The 17,218-nt window shown below is 36.4% G+C and overlaps 1 protein-coding gene across 1 annotated transcript in view; it reads left to right on the top strand.

Moving 5' to 3' along the window:
* CNGB3 (cyclic nucleotide gated channel subunit beta 3) overlaps window positions 1–17,218 on the top strand; it is a gene marked incomplete at both ends in the record, with an annotated part of 143,751 nt that overhangs the window by 89,441 nt on the left and 37,092 nt on the right. The window contains 3 exon segments of the mRNA XM_081258414.1: window positions 4,652–4,793; window positions 9,038–9,197; window positions 12,751–12,848. Coding sequence (XP_081114540.1) covers window positions 4,652–4,793; window positions 9,038–9,197; window positions 12,751–12,848 — 400 coding nt within the window.

Raw genomic sequence — 17,218 nt, 5'->3', positions numbered from 1 at the left:
TCCATATATACCCCAATTTATTTATTTTCTGACATAAATTTCCCAGCGTGCACAAACCTCTTAGCAAATACCTAGCCTCAATCCCTAACACATAGACCATCAAAAGAAAGAGTAAAAATAGCAAGCAAGTTTGTCATGGGAATCATGACTTTAGATGGGATGGAGAAAGAGTCAGAATGTCCATATCTTAGTGCTAGGGAAATTTAGGATAACTTACTCCCTTCTTTTTACACAGGAGGAAGATGAGACCAGGGTAGATGAAGGTATTAACTCAGGGTCCCCTAGATACTTCAGTTCAGACACTGACAAAAAAAAAAAAAAAAGAATGGTCTTTACACTAGACACTTAGACAAATGTAACAAAACCTCTCCAGAACAGCAGAATTCAGTAGACCAGAAGGGAGATGAAAGGCAGCTGGCAGCATGTATGGAAGGGGATTGCATAGATGTGCTCACAGATACAGCCTTCCTATGTTCTTAAGTCTAAGTATGCATAACCTTTCACTTATTCTTTCAGGTAATTTAACAAATATATTAAGCTCCTATTGTGTAATACCTGTCTTTGAGGAGTTTGTCTTCTAATGAGACCGTTCTCCTCCATATTCGGTGCCTTCAGTGATAAATTTACAGAAACCTAGAACTAAGATGGATTGGGGTAGTTTAAAAGTCCATTCATAAAGTATCAAACTGGGTACTTTTAAAAGTTGCATGTCCCACTACACGTCCACCACAATGGCTAAAATTAAAAAGACTGACAATACCAAGTCTTGGGGTAAGAATATGAAGGAACTGGAACTCATACATTGTTGGAGGGATAAAATCTGACAGTTTCTTTTACAATTAAATATAACACCTACCTTAAAAACAAAAATTGCAAGCCTAAATATTTACCCAAGAGAACTGAAAATATATGTCTAAAAATAATTATATAAGTATATTCATAGAATGTCTATTCACAAGAACCAAAGACTTGAAACAGCCTAGGTGTTCATCCACGTGACGATGGATAAACATACTGTGCCATAGTCATGCAAGGGATAGTGCTTAGCAATAAAAAGGAATAAAGTACTGATACACACAAAAACACAGCTAAATCTCAAAAACATTATTTTGAGTGAAAGACATCTTACACAACAGTGTATACACTGCGTAATTTCATTGTGTGAAATTCTAAAGCAGGCAAAGCTCATCTGAGACAGAAAAAAATTAGAAGAGTATTTGCCTGTGTGGGCAGGGATTGACTGGGAAAAGAGAGCTTTGTGGAGTGATGGAAATGTTCTCTGTCTTGATGGGTTTCTGAGTTACACAGGTGTATGGGTTTGTCAAAATTCATCAAATAGTATCAGATAGTATACTTAAGGTTTGTGCTCTCAATGTGTTCTCAAAATTTTAAAATAACTCTTTACCAATACTTAACTCTAGTATATATATATTTTTTCTGAAGTATATTCTAACATATATATATATATATATATATATATATATATATATATATATATATATATATATTCTGAAGTATATTCTGAGTTATATATATATATATTCTGAAGTATATTCTGAGTTTTATATATATATATATATATATATATATATATATATATATATATATATATTCTGAAGTACTGTATTTAGAAGGAACTGTCTACTGTCTGCAAATTACTTTGAAATGCATCCAAAAAATAAGATGGATTGATGGATGGAAAATGGAGGAATATGTGACAAAGAAGGTGGAGTGAAATGTTCATAATAAAGTCTAGGTCGTGGATATATGGTGCTCACTGTGAAATTCTTTCAGTTTTCCTGTTTGTTTGAAATATTTCAAAACAAAATGTTGGGGGAAAATTTTAATGTTGCATTTGTTTCACAGAGGAAGAATTTCTATTTTCACACTAAATTTTTTTTATGGTTTTATGTCAAGTTCTGCCTTAGTGCTTTAACTTGGGGCTGTATATATAGAGCCTGTAAGACAGCTCATGTATTAAATCGGCCAGATAAAATCTCCTTGAAAAGATCTATCTGCCCAGGGTGTAAATATTAGAGGTGGATACACTTGACTAATTAAGCTAATCCTAGAAAATCAATAAGATGCCATCTAATTAAATTACAAATCTTACCTTTGGTTGTGCATGTCTGGCTGTAAGACATGACTGAGAAAAGAATCCCAGAATAAACCTCAAAACATCCGGGCAGAAAACTTCCAATTAACATAGCAGACTGTTTCAGTATGAAAAAATAGTTCGAGGCTAACCCTTCAGATTTGGAAAATCAATGCCTAAGTTTTACATTTAATTGTTATTTTCTAACATCCATAAATAAGAAAATGAGAGAAAGTACTTCATGTGCTTGTTCCTCTTAACACTGGAGGGACTTTGTAGGGGATAGTAATCCCAACACTTGAAATGGAGTTGTCATGTAGGGAGAGAATCTGGTCCCTGTCTCACTCTAGGGCTGTATTGGGGTCAATGCATTTCCTTAATTCAAAGAGACCCACAGGTCCAGGACCTGTGATAACACTAAATCAGGTAACAAGAAATTATAAATTGGAATTGCAAAGTTAAAATGCAATCCATAAAATTAATTCTATACTTCTTCAAGGTGGTTCTCTTTGACATCAAGTTCACTATAATATTTTTTAAGTCTAAGGAAGCCTGCTAGAAAAACTATTGCAGAGTAGTAATATTTTTATCCTCTTGGCACCGAGGTTTCAAACCTTACCAAAGAGTTAATTCTTTGTCTGTTCCTATATCTACCAGGTAAAACAAACAGACAAACAAAAAACTCATGTCCTTCAAAAGGTATTGAATATCAAAACAAGTGATTTCTTTCTAAATCTGTTTTTATTTGAATACTGACTTTAACTGCAGTTTGATTCTTTCTTTGTATACCTCAACTCCTTAGTATTTGAAGATCTGAAAATTGTAATCTATTTTCACAAGAAAAAGACCACCCTTGTTCAAAGACAAATGTACCATTACTTAAATTGCAAATGTTTATGTCGCACACCCAGACAAGAAATAAAAGCCTGACTAGGGCAGGATTCTGTAAAACGTGCTGCTTTTCTGTGTTTACTCTGGAAACTAGAATAGCTAGCTGGAACCCACTAAATCCAAATGCCTCTCTGTAACAACATCTGAAGATGGTCTCTATATATGGGACATTTTTCTTCAAGGATTCAGTGGAAATGTCTGATCCAGACCATGTTAACAGAGCTGTATGAAACATACCCAGTAGTATACCTAACTGAGTACCAAAATTACAATATATATATATACAATGGGGTTGTAATACTAACTTCTATTCCCACCTCACTCTGGATACATGAAACCCTTGATCAAATATAGCTAAGTGAATCTTATATGTTCTGTCCTAATCTTTATCATATTATTTTCTGTTGTCCTGGTTCCTGATATTCTTCCCATCTGGGCTATTATGATCTGTCTCTCCATATGCAACTGCACGAGTTAGGTACAGAATCTTTACCAAGTATATTTCTGAGCATAATTGGTTTTCTTCAATACTAAATTTCTAGATAAATTACCTATTACACCCAAGAGTAATTCCCCTTTTAAGATATAACTCTGTTTTCCTGTCTCTGCCACGGTTTATATATTCAGTAACATAATAAGATATGAGTAGAAAATAGAGAAGTATATACCTACTTGCTCTACTTCCCATCAGTAAAAAATAACTGGTTCTAAACTCTAAAGGGCTCTCCCCTCTCCATAAGCACACTTGATGTCTATGATATTCCTCACTAATCACTAATGGGGTAGTTTAAATGTAGCCTCGCATTCTTTACTGCTCCTCTTATTGAGAGGTATATTCAAATATCCCTTCCTTTGAATATGGGCTGGTCTTAGTGACTTGCTTGGCAAATATACATGGCAAGAGATTAAGACATTGCAGGGCTCCTGAATTATAAGAAGCCTTATAGCTACTGCCTGGGCTGTTATCACTCTGGGGGAAAGCAGCCACCAGACAAAAAGTCCATCTAACCTAAGACTTCCATGCTGTAAGGAAGCCCAAGCTAGTCATATGGAGAGACCGAATGAAAATACCCAGCCAGCCCCAGCTGTTCCAACCATTCCAGCCCAGGCTCAGACTGTGAGAGAAGATACCCTGGGCATTCCAAACAGATATACCATGGAGAACAGTCAACATGGAACATATAACATGGAGAACCCAGTCAACAGTTAGAACCAAGGCCTCAGAACTTTGGCCTCAATCAAGTCCTCCCAGTTGTCTCTAACTCTTCAAGTCACCTGAGGGTCCACTCATCATAGAGCATGGATGAGCCATCTCTGGGGGGCCTTTTACAAAATACCTGACCCATAATATGATAAGCCTAGTAAAATAGTTGTTGTTTTATACCACTAAACTTTAGGGTGATTTGCTTTGCAGCGAGAAATAAGTGGAACAGCTAGTAAATACCCTCCTTGGGTTTGTTTAGTCATTTCACAATGTTTATCAAGAAGTTTACATTAAAAAAGAAGTTTACATTAGTATGCATGGTATTTGCTAATGCTGCCTACAGAAAGAAAATCTTGATTAGCAGGAAATGTGTTAAAATCTAGTAGTAATCTATATTCCCAAGCATAGTGGCATTTTACTGTTATAGTAAAGAGCAAAATGTATATCTTCTCTTTTCACAGGTATCTGAGATGTTATTATTGGGCAGTTCGAACTTTAATTACCATTGGGGGCCTTCCAGAACCACAAACTTCATTTGAAATTGTTTTTCAACTGTTGAATTTTTTTTCTGGAGTTTTTGTGTTCTCCAGCTTAATTGGTCAGGTAAACTGAGATGTGAATCCCTGGATATACAATGCTCTCATTTTTGAAAATCTAACAAATCTTTATAAACTTTACAGAGAAAAAATCAAAATCTATCTGGTGTTTTTTTGTTTTTTTTTAAATAATTTCCATCTATTTTGATGAATTGAATGGGGATGTAAATAGATCAACATTGCCTTTCAATTTTAAAACCATCAAATTTTTCAGAAGACTTGTACACAATGAGTGTTGCGTTAGACTCTCAGAGACTCACGTTTCTAAGTTCACTTCTTACTTGGTGTTTCCTGAAAACTATAGAAGCTCTCTTTTTTTTACTTAAACTTTAAATATTCTCATAAAATCCCTGGCTTAAAATCAACTTCAAAAGTCATTTAAACCAGAGGCTACCAAATGTCATCTAAATTAATTTAATTAAAAAACCATTGGTTCATAAACGTTTATTATGGTATCTCCTTGCCTTATTCTCGAGGAATCACAGTCTAGTAAGAAAGTAAAACAAATACCCAAATAACTCTATTGCAAGGTAGTTGCCATTTGCAAGGGATAGAGCCCAACACCTTTGTAAATTCCCAGATTCACAAGAAATAAAAAGCTTGCAGCATAGTATCTTTAGACATTATACTTCCTTGTAAGGCATTTTACATATTATATGTCTGAGAGTAGAAGCCATGTTGAGATTTGTGTACGGGGTAAATAGTTAGACAAAATCACAAAATGATTATTACCACTAGATAACCTATTGGTTCCCACTCACCACACTGACAGTGGTATGAATAAAACTCATGCTTTAACAAAATTTAACAATGAAAACTATTTATTATAACATTTGAAGCTGATCACAAATAGAACTCAAATCCTACATCCATGAATGTCAAGGGGCTGCTATCCTTGGGAAGTTCCAGAGAAGAGTTTGCAATCTCTGTATTAGGTCAGAAAAGGGAAGCTTCCCAGGAGGTTTCATAGAGGAGAATGTATTTAAAAAACCAGATAGGATTCAGTAGTTATAGATAGATAGTTCAATCAATCAGAAACAGTGTGTGAAAGATAATGATAAAGCACAAGATATGTTTGAGAGAATAAAAGAAGTACCATAACGATGGGAGTGAAGGACACCTATAAATAAGGTTAGAGATGTATGTAAGGATAAGATATTTTAAGGGCTCTGAATGTTAAATTAAAGATGTTGAATTTTATCCTAAGGGCAATGGGAAATCAGCCAGGGAAGGATTTTTAACAAATAAGAGATTTAAGGAAAATTAATCAAATATAATATAAATTGGAAGGGTCATACAGTTTTAAAATGTAGGTTTTATTGTCATTTATGGATGGTAAGGCCAAAAGATCAGGAGACCACTTACATTGAAGAGACAGTTTGTTATACAAAACAGATCTAAGAAGACAGGGTCACACCTTGCCAATAGGGCTACATAGGGTGGCACAAGGAAAGGAACTGATCAAGCAGGGTAAGGGGGTTTAAGATTGGCGAGTTCGGATAATTTCAGCAGGCTCTGGGGTGTAGGGACTGTCTCTAGTTGTCTGGTACCTGGCCCTGGAGTAATTGGGGCAGGTAGATAGTAGTCTAGAATATGAGAGCCCAATAAAGAAGGCTGATGGGAGTATGGGCTCGGGGCTGGCTATTTTGCATATGAAAGGCACACTCCCAGTAGTTTGTTATCTTTAGGAATCAGCTAACTCTGGAAGGGATAGTCCCAGAAATCAAAGAATCAAAATACAGAAAATAAAAAACATGGTTAATACAGGTGCTCAGGGATATGGCAACTTCAGCCTGAACGTGGTAATTGAATAGAGAGAGAGACTGTAAAGGAAACTCTATTTAGAAAATGTTTAGGTTTGGAAAATGAACACCAAGTAGTTAAAAACTATAAGCACAAATTATAATCTTAATGCCTGGGGAGATTACATTAACAGTGATTGAAAATAGGAAGCTTGCGGGGACTTCTCTGGTGGTGCAATGGATAAGACTCCATGCTCCCAATGCAGGGGGCCTGGGTTTGATTCTCCCCACATGCATGCCACAACTAAGGAGCATGCCTGCCTGCCTGCCTGCCTGCCACAACTAAGACCCGGTGCAACCAAATGAATAAATAAATAAATAAATATTAAAAAGAAAATAGGAAGCTTGTTTATAGAGAAATGCAATTAGTTTGAATATAAATGGCAAAAATCATATTATTTAATAAATTTTTATAAAATATATGTGAGGTAGCCAGATCCCTTTTAATGTTTTCTCAGTTTTGCAGTTGAGTCAACCCCAGTTTAAAGAGATTAAGAGGCAACCCGAATTCATACATGTAATTCATAGTCATATGATAAGGCCATATCATACTGATAAAAATAGTAAAATCTAACATGTATTTAGAACTTACTATGTCCAAGGAAATTTTTACAAGATTAAAAACTATGTCCAGCTCCAGTTAAAATTCCATTCAAAGTGGTCTTTGGACTAACAGTAGAAGCATCACCTGGGAAGTTCAAAATTCAGGTCTCACCCCTTACCTACAGAGTCAGAATTTGCATTTTAATAGGATCTTCAGGTGATTCATGTGCACATGAAAGTTTGAAAGGGTTGCTTTATACCCCACACTGCACCTGCCTTTACAGTGACTTTGAGGACCTAAGGAACAAGAAGAAATATCAAGCCGCTAAACATGTAGGACTAGAGCCAAAAAGAAAGATTGAGGCAGGAGATAGAGATTTGTGCCTTAACTCTCACAGTGAATAAAAGGTGCTGAGAAGGAGAACAGTTAGAAATGAAAGTAAGAAAGCCCTGGACAAAACCTCCACTTGTTCAAAATTCCCGCATATAACCACGTCAAGAACTACACCCTGATGTGATCATCTCATTTTAACTGCAATATTCTATTCTCACGTACAACTCATAGAGACTGACATTTTCTTCCTCTAAACTGGAACACACATCATAGAATATATATCTTCTTCATCTGCACCATCAAAATTCAGCATTGCACATAAAACATTCAGATTACTGTCACTACAAATTCTCCACCCCCAACACTGATCAATAATGCTTTTAATTGTCCTTGGATCCCAATTTAAAACTCTATTAACTCTCCCAACCCAATCTCTGATATCCCAATTCTCAAGGCCTTAGATGACTGGGTAATGTTCATCATCTGTCAGAAATGGCTTGGAAAAAGGAGATCTAGGAACTGAGGTGGTTGAAGAACAGTCCTCGAGGAGTAGGTTAGAAACTGAAAAAGTATCCAGTTTGACTCTCTGCATAGCTACTCGGCAGACACTTTTGACAAACAGAAGAACCTATTAACTCTGAAATGGAAACTGAGGAAGGCATCACAATAAAAGAGCCATTTGATCTAGATCTCAAAGAATGAGTAGTTTTTCCATAAGCAGAAAAGGCTCAGCTACTAGAATGAATGAGCGAAAGTGAGGCCCAGGTATTCCTCTGTATTATAAACCCACAGTCAAAGCAAATTTACAACCACTTGTTTCCCTCTATGTGAGACGAAGAGTCAAGCTATATATCTTTTCTGTGCTGAGACCTTAAAGATCAGCTTTTAACATAGAGTGGGTTTTTATGGCTGAGTTATAAACATCCGAGAACTAAAACCTGACAGTTCCTTAAGTATTGTCACAGCAGTAGATGATGCTTCAGTAATTTCAGCACATTTCAACTTCTGCTGAATACTATGCCTTAAGCATAATGAGATTTGATTTTATCTGTCTAAACAATACAAAGGGAAGTATAGAGGTTGCAATTTTGTGATGAATTGAGTCTATATAGCCAACCACACTGCAAAATCTATGAAGGATGCTTTCTAAGAGAGACTCACCAAAATGGACTAGCCGTTCTGCCAGGTAATTGCTCAACTTTCTTTGCACATTTCTTGCATAAGCACAGCTATATAATTTTTAAAATATCAACTAACATCTTTGCAGTAATATACAAGTTTCAAAGAAGATTGTGTGCAGTCACATACATTATGTGACTGAATCCTCACAGAAACCTCACATGGTAGATAAAACAGGTTCTATTGTCCTTATTGGGTCAGAAAGAGGATACGATTTGCTCAATATTTTATAGGTAAATGGCTGAAAGTAGGACCCAATATCAGTGTGCTAAAAATCAAGTAGTCAGGGATTAGAATAGAATGTATCATGTGAGAACTCTTAATTCAACTGGGCTTATAGTAACTCTGCCACTTCCTCTGCTGGGTGTGGAGTGACCATGTTTGTGGTTTTAGATGCAAGATGTAATTGGGGCAGCTACAGCCAATCAGAACAACTTCCGCATCTGCATGGATCATACCATTGCCTACATGAACACTTATTCCATTCCTAAGATTGTGCAGAATCGGGTCATGACTTGGTATGAATATACATGGGACTCTCAAAGAATGCTAGGTAAGCACGGCAAATTACTGACTAAAACCATGTAAAACGTGTCCTATAATGAAAATCCTATAAGGCAGCAGTGGCAACTAATTGGGTTTGAAAAAGATTGGGAAACAACCAAATAATCTTTAAAGCATTAATTTAATACCATGGGCTTTTTTTCCTTAAATATTCAGACATAACTTACGGGTTATGCAAATCCTTCAAGAGCAAAGGCTAAATTTTATTCAGTGCCCACCAGATGCTAGATATTACACACATTAGCTCATATAATCTTCATCAAAAAAAAATGGGGAAAATTTGGTGTCATCAACCCCCTTAGGAGACAAGGAAATGGAAGCTCCTAACTGAAAAAAAATGGCCAAGGACACAGAGGCCTTAGGCAAATGGCCTAAATGGAACTGAGACATGTACCTGTTCTCCTCCAAACCCTTGTTCCCTCTGCGATATCATCCTGTTCCCAGAGCACAGTGAGTACTCAGAACAGCAATCTTTCAAGCCACCTTCAACCTGCTACAGGTCTCCTCTAAGAGTCCCTTAATCATTCATGATGTCTACTATTAGGACTATAACACTGTAGTTAAAAATAATGTTTACTAAAGATGTAAAGTAAGTTAATGTGCTAGCTGATAATAATCAGATTCAACTTTTAGTTTGCTCCTCACCATATAAAAATAGGAATTTGTGCTCCTGAGAAGCCAATAAAGCTACTGCCCTCAGAATGCAAATTACAATGTGATTCCAAAATTGGAAGAATCAATATTGTGAAAATGACTATACTATCCAAAGCAATCTACAGAGTCAACGCAATCCCTATCAAATTATCAATGGCATTTTTTACAGAACTAGAACAAAAATTTTCACAATTTGTATGGAAACACAAAAGATCCCAAATGCCAAAGCAATTTTGAGAGAGAAAAAGTGAGCTGGAGGAATCAGACTCCCTGACTTCAGACTATACTACAAAGCTACAATAATCAAGACAATATGGTACTGGCACAAAAACAGAAATATAGATCAATGGAACAGGATAGGAAACCCAGAGATAAACCCACACAGATATGGTCAATTAATCTATGACAAAGGAGGCAAGGATATATGATGGAGAAAAGACAGTCTCTTCAATAAGTGGTGCTGGGAAAACTGGACAGCTACATGTAAAAGAATGAAATTAGAACACTCCCTAACACCATACACAAAAACAAACTCAAAATGGATTAGAGACCTAAATGTAAGACTGGACACTATAAAACTCTTAGAGCAAAACATAGGAAGAACACTTTTTGACATAAATCACAGCAAGATCTTTTTTGATCCACCTCCTAGAGTAATGGAAATAAAAACAAAAATAAACAAATGGGACCTAATGAAACTTAAAAGTTTTGCACAACAAAGGAAACCATAAACAAGAAAAAAAGACAACCCTCAGAATGGGAGAAAATATTTACAAACGAATCAACACACAAAGGATTAATCTCCAGAGTATATAAACAGCTCATGCAGCTCAATATTAAAAAGAACAAACAACCCAATCCAAAAATGGGCAGAAGACCTAAATAGACATTTCTCCAAAGAAGACATACAGATGGCCAAGAAGCACATGAAAAGCTACTCAACATCACTAATTATTAGAGAAATGCAAATCAAAACTACAATGAGGTATCACCTCACACCAGTTAGAATGGGCATCATCAGAAAATCTATAAACAACAAATGCTGGAGAAGGTGTGGAGAAGAGGGAACCCTCTTTCACTGTTAGTGGGAATGTAAATTGATACAGCCACTATGGAGAACAGTATGGAGGTTCCTTAAAAAACTAAAAATAAAACTACCATACGACCCAGCAATCCCACTACTGGGCATACACCCAGAGAAAACCATAATTCAAAAAGACACATGCACCCCAATATTCATTGCAGCACTATTTACAATAGCCAGGACATGGAATCAACCTAAATGCCCACCGACAGATGAATGGATAAAGAAGATGTGGCACATATATACAATGGAATTTTATTCAGCCATAAAAAAGGAATGAAATTGAGTCATTTGTAGAGACATGGATGGATATAGAGACTGGCATACAGAGTGAAATAAGTCAGAAAGAGAAAAATAAATATCGTATATTAATGCATATATGTGGAACCTAGAAAAATGGTACAGATGAACCAGTTTGCAGGGCAGAAATTGAGACACAGATGTAGAGAACAAATGTATGGACACCAAGGGGGGAAAGCGGCTGGTGGTGATGGTGGTGGTGGTGTGATGAATTGGGAGATTGGGATTGACATATACACACTAATATGTATAAAATGGATAACTAATAAGAACCTGCTGTATAAAAAACTAAATAAAATAAAATTCAAAAAAACAAAAACAAAACAAAACAAAACAAAACTTTCTTAGAAGCAGATAAGAATCACTGGTTGTTGACGGTAGGACCATATCTTCTCCTTTCTGCCAGTCTTAAGAGGTTCCAACCACAGGTTTAGAACCTCTTCCTGAATCTAAATGACAAAAATAACAAACGTTTTTCTTAAACACACACAGTTATTCCTGCGGGCATCTCAAGCAGGGAGGAAGAGGAGGAAGAGGGGCAGTAACAGGCTCCTTCCTTCTCTCCCTGTGGACACTGCTCCAACTCCTTCGTTTAGGAAGGAACTAGAGAAAAAAAGCCCTTGGAAACAAGGAACTGTGTTTTTATAGAAAATATTTTCATATTTAGAACCAATGTTGGAATCAAAATAAGGATATAGTATAGAAATTTGTTTCTTTTCTAAATGGATGCAAGAAAACATCAAAAGTAATCAGCTCTCAGAAACCCATAATATACTGTAGACTAAAAATGGGCAGTTTTATTCATGGACCATTTTATCAGCCTGAAGGCCCATCATTTAATTCACATGTAGAAAATCTTTAATGTATTCACTTACTTCATTGAGTTAATAAGCAAGTAAATAACAATAATTTGAATTTACTCACTTAACAGATTTCTTCTTTAGATTCCACTCCCAGCTCAGCCACCCACCACTTACAGATGAGTAAATCACTTACAGCCTCTCTGAGTTTAAGTTCCCCTTTTGTTTCTTCTTTCCGGAAAGTAGGAGTAAGAATACTTACCCTTAGGGTTGTCATGAGGGTCCAATAAGATCATGACAGGACTCTGTAAGCTACATGGTATTCATTATTCTTTGCCATCCTTAGAATGTTAGGGCTGGTCTGCAGAATCAGAAGATAGGAACTAGATCCTTTTACCATCCCAGTTTGTTTGCTAGCCTTTGTCCCGTCATCACTAAGCTTTAAAATTTCAGCAAACACAAAATTCTGGAATTATTCAGAACTATTATGTCACCAATATTGAAAATACTTTTCTTTCATGCAAGTAATAGTGCTATTATGATAAGTATGTATGCCCAATAGAAGCAATGAAAATATAGACTGTGATGCAGCTGTTTATAAAAAGAGTTGACATTTTGTTTCCTTATTTTTTAATTGTCCTTGAACTTTGATTTTTTTCCTTAATTATTCTCTTTTATGGATTGATGTGTTTATCTTTATGAAGATGAATCCGACCTACTTGAGACACTGCCAACTACAATGCAGTTAGCCCTCACCATTGATGTGAACTTCAGCATCATCAGCAAAGTCGACTTGTTCAAGGCAAGTGTTTTTCCAATTCATAGGAAGGCACCATATCAATTTCTCTGTAAAAATCAAAGCTCTTGCTGAATTCTTGATTGATAATTCGTTCTTTGAGCATTTACACTATATTGTCTCCCTGTCATCTGTCCTCCATTGTTTCTGATATAAAATAAACTATTATTCTTATTGAAAAAAAACCAAAACAAACAAAAAAAGCTCTTGCTGAATACAGCATTTATGGGTTTGTTGCCTTTATGTTTACAACATCAAAATAATCTGGAGAATTTATGTGAAATTAGAGTCAAATAAACTACGGATCTCTCTTCAGCAGATGACTTGTTTAGAAGCCTCTCTCTCCTAACTGGTGTCAAAGAAGAAGAGTTCTTCACAGTCTTCTTGCATTAATTTAAATATAATTAAATTCTACAGCTCTATGTCTTTGCTACTACACATGTCATCTCCCATTTACGAATATGCCTTGGCAATGCGTGGCAAATCACACCCCAGATTAGCTCTGGTTTGGCCTGACAGTCATATAATCATGCCTAATCATGTCTCCAATACAAATGGTTAGGATTTAGATTTTTTACATGGCCAAATTCAAATTTAGAGTGTTTTTTTTAAAGAAAAAATGTATAGCAAAGAAAATTTCAATATTTTGAATGTCTTTAATTTTCTGCCCTCTTCTCAATGCATTATACTATATGGAAGTTTTTCTCACCTAACACTTATTCTGTGTGTGGCATTCACTGATTCATCTATTTAATTAATTCATTCAACAAACATTTATTAAGTTCCTACTATGTTCCAGGCACCATATTAGCCACTAGGAATTCAACTTCTAAAAACAAATACTTGCACACATGGGGCTTAAATTCCAAAAGAGAAGAATGAAAAATAAATATATAATATGTGAGAAGGTGATAATGCTATGAACAAAATTAAACAGATTAAAGAGGATGAGGGAGGTACTGGGCATGAAAGGTCTGCTCTAATGAAGTGCAATTGAGCATCTGGGCAGAGGACTGCAGGATGCAAGGGAGTGAGCCATGCAGATATTGGGAGTGGGAGAGGAGGGATGGACAGACAGGGAATATTACAGGAGGATGGACAAGATGAAGCCCTGATCTGGGAGGCTGGAGTAAAGGCAGAGTGATGTAAAGCAAGAGTAGTCAGAGGAAAGTAAAAACAGGAAGGGTGAGTCAGGGGGCAAGTTAATGGAGGGCTTTGGAGGCTGTAGCATAAAATTTGGATTGTACTCTGAGATGCAAAACCCACTAAAGGTCTTGAGCAGAAGATGATCTACTTGAGATCTGTTTGAAAGGGATTTTTTCCTGCTCTGTGGAGAGTAGACCAGGAAGCAAATATGGAAGTCAGGGAGGCCAAAGAGTGATAACACCTATAGACGTCTATAGGGATGATGGTGCTCAGACCCAGAATAGTAGGAGCAGAGTGAAAAAGTGGCCAAATATTGAATGTATTCAAAGGAAGAGCCCACAGTTTTTGCTGTTTAATTTTGTGAAGGGAGAGACAGAAACGAAGGATGATTCAGGATTTAAGCTGAGGAACAGGAAGAACAAAGACACCATTTGCAAAATAGGAAATTTTAGAGTAAGTGTAGGGTGAGGAGGGTAGAAATAGACTGTTTCTGGATGTGTTGGTTTGAGGTGAGAGTTAGACTTCAGATGGAATGTCATGTAGGCAGTTTGATAAATAAATCTGAGTTTAGGGGAGAGGTCCAAGCTGGAGCCATAAATTTGGGCAAATCAATATATTGATGGATCTTAAGCTAGGGACTAGATATTATCCCCTATTATGTAACCCAGACAGAAAGATATGCCTTGAAAACACGTAATCGATACCATTGTAGGCAAGATGAAGAAGCAGACGCTGTATGGTAAAATGGTTAGGCAGAGTCACCCTCAATGTTAGGTTACCGTACAGTGTCCTAAACGGCCTTAGGAAGGAAGAAAGGGGACCAGAGGGATGATGTCCTGGGGTCGATTCCTGGAGATTATAGGAAAGTAGTTTTCTAATTGGAAAGTGGTTCCCAATTTCTAGTGAGAGTGCCACAGTGGAAGCTCTGGTGAGGTAGATGCACTACGGAATGTATTCAAACAGTTTTCTGATCTTCTACCAGGGAGACTGGGAAAGGGATTTCTACCTTGGTTAACAGGTTCATCTAGATAAATGGTTTTCAAGCTACAGCTTGCAATTCATTTAGGGATCATGAATTCAATTAAATGGGTCACAAACAGCATATAAAATAGACAAGAAAATATCAGAGTGCCTCACACATAAGTAAGGGTAAGCATTGTATTACAAAATTTTTGTTTCAGTTATTTATTTTTTTAATACACATATACATATCTATGTGTGTCCTGGGCACAATGTAAATGTCCTTGTTACTGTAAGTTATGGTCAAAAAAGGTATGAAAGCCACAAGTCTAAATTAACAGTATTTTTAAATGCTATAAAACTTTTTACAACTTAAGGACTAGCTTAATTGAGAATAAATGAGAATAAGTGAGAACCAGCTACATTTTCAAGAAAACAAAAGCTTTAAATTATATACCAGTGACTTTTATGAGATTATCTCTGACCTGGGAAGTTATCAGTTTTCAGCCTCAGAGTTTTTTCCTTTGTTTTTACATATATTTTTGGAAATCCATAAAATCAGCAACATCTGATTGAGAAAAAAATGTTAAATCTTCACATGTTGCTAACGTACATAGATTCATTCTTTCCTGATGTTTCCATTAAAGATGTAACTCCTTCCAGAAAGAAACCATTTCCATTTATATTTCTGTTAAATGAAAAAATTATTTTTTTACCTAAAGCCAAATGAAGTAGAAAATAAGCAAGTATGGAAGCTTTCTAAATTTATTTCTTTCCTAAATCTTGCTAAGACAGTCTTAGTGGTTTGTACAAATTTGTTATTTTCTTAGGGAGGAAATATGCTGACTAGGGATCTTATATGCTTACCTCATAAATTATACCCAGTTGACTTGTGTTGCTTCTGATTCAGTCACTGTTCACTGAGAGCCACCTATGGCCTCAAGGGGCTGAGTCACAAAGGAGGAAACCTTTGGAGCGTGTGTGTCCAGAGGATGCTCAGGAAGCTTCAGAGTGAAAAGGGGGAGGCTCCCGGGCAGGAGCCTCATTATCACTCATTAGGACCAAAGCATGGGGTGACAACAAAAGATGAATCTAGAAAGGTCAACTGAAACCAGGCTATAGTGTGTGGGCCCAATCCTTTAGGCCAAGGAAGCTGGAAAGGAGGAAACCGACAGCACAGATTTCAGTTTTATAAAGACAAAAAATGGGGACACTTTGAATAGATCAGAATATCCAGGGATAATAAAGAAGGGTGACTCAACTACTGAGAGCCTCCATATCTTGAATTCTCCCTGAAAATGAATCTTCCATATCTTTAAAAGGCAGGTAGACAGGAAGAGAGAGAGAAAGAGACAGAAAAAAGAAAGAGAGAGACAGAGAAAGAGACAGAGAGACAGAGAGATCTGACACCAAGATTGGAGGCTAGCATGCATGCTTTGTGTCTTTCCAATCTTCAGGATTAGGATAAATTAAAGGTACTTGAAAATCATTTAACTCACAAATACCTAGTTTAAGATGTCCTAAAGAATATTTTAAGTTTATATCTTGGACCTTCAGTCAAAAATTCCACAAGGACTTTTCTCCATTTTGTAAAGTTGTGAAGGGATACAGATGTAGTAGAATTTGTTTGCAATGCAGCACCAGATAATAATTCTATGCTAAATAACCTTGCTTCAGTTTTTCCAGAAATATGTCTGTAACTTTAATTGTGTATTGTATTCAATTTTTAAAACTCCAAAAAAGACAGTGTGCTTATATTTCTTTCCTTTTAGCCTTGTGAAACTTGTTTATATATTAGTGGAACAGTGAGTATCCTAATGCTTTAACAAAACTAATGTAAGTAATGCTGGAGTATACCAAATTATAATGTGGACAACGTTACATGAAGGAGGTCCATACTGTCCATGATCCTTCATTCCCAGTACTGTCACCATATACCTTGCTATACCCAATACTCACATGGCCCCTGTATTAGGGTACTCCAGAGAAACAGAATCAGTGAGATATGTGTGTGTGTGTGTGTGTGTGTGTATATATATATAGGGGGGGGGGAGAGAGATTTATTTTAAAGAATGGCTCATGCAGTCATGAGGACTGACAGGTCTAAAACCTTCAGTACAGGTCAGCATGTTGGAGAACCTGGGAAGTGTTAATGTTGCAGCTCAACTCCAAAGACAGTCTAGAAGCAGAATTCCCTCTTCCTCAGGGAGCTTCACTTTTTTATCTTAAGACCTTCAACAGATTGGATGAGGCTGACCCACATAATGGAG

This window comes from Mesoplodon bidens, assembly GCF_964165515.1.
Source record: "Mesoplodon bidens genome assembly, chromosome: 16".
NCBI classification, from domain to species: domain Eukaryota; kingdom Metazoa; phylum Chordata; class Mammalia; order Artiodactyla; family Ziphiidae; genus Mesoplodon; species Mesoplodon bidens.
Note: the sequence above shows the minus strand (reverse complement) of the source record. Positions and strands in the feature narration are given on the sequence as shown.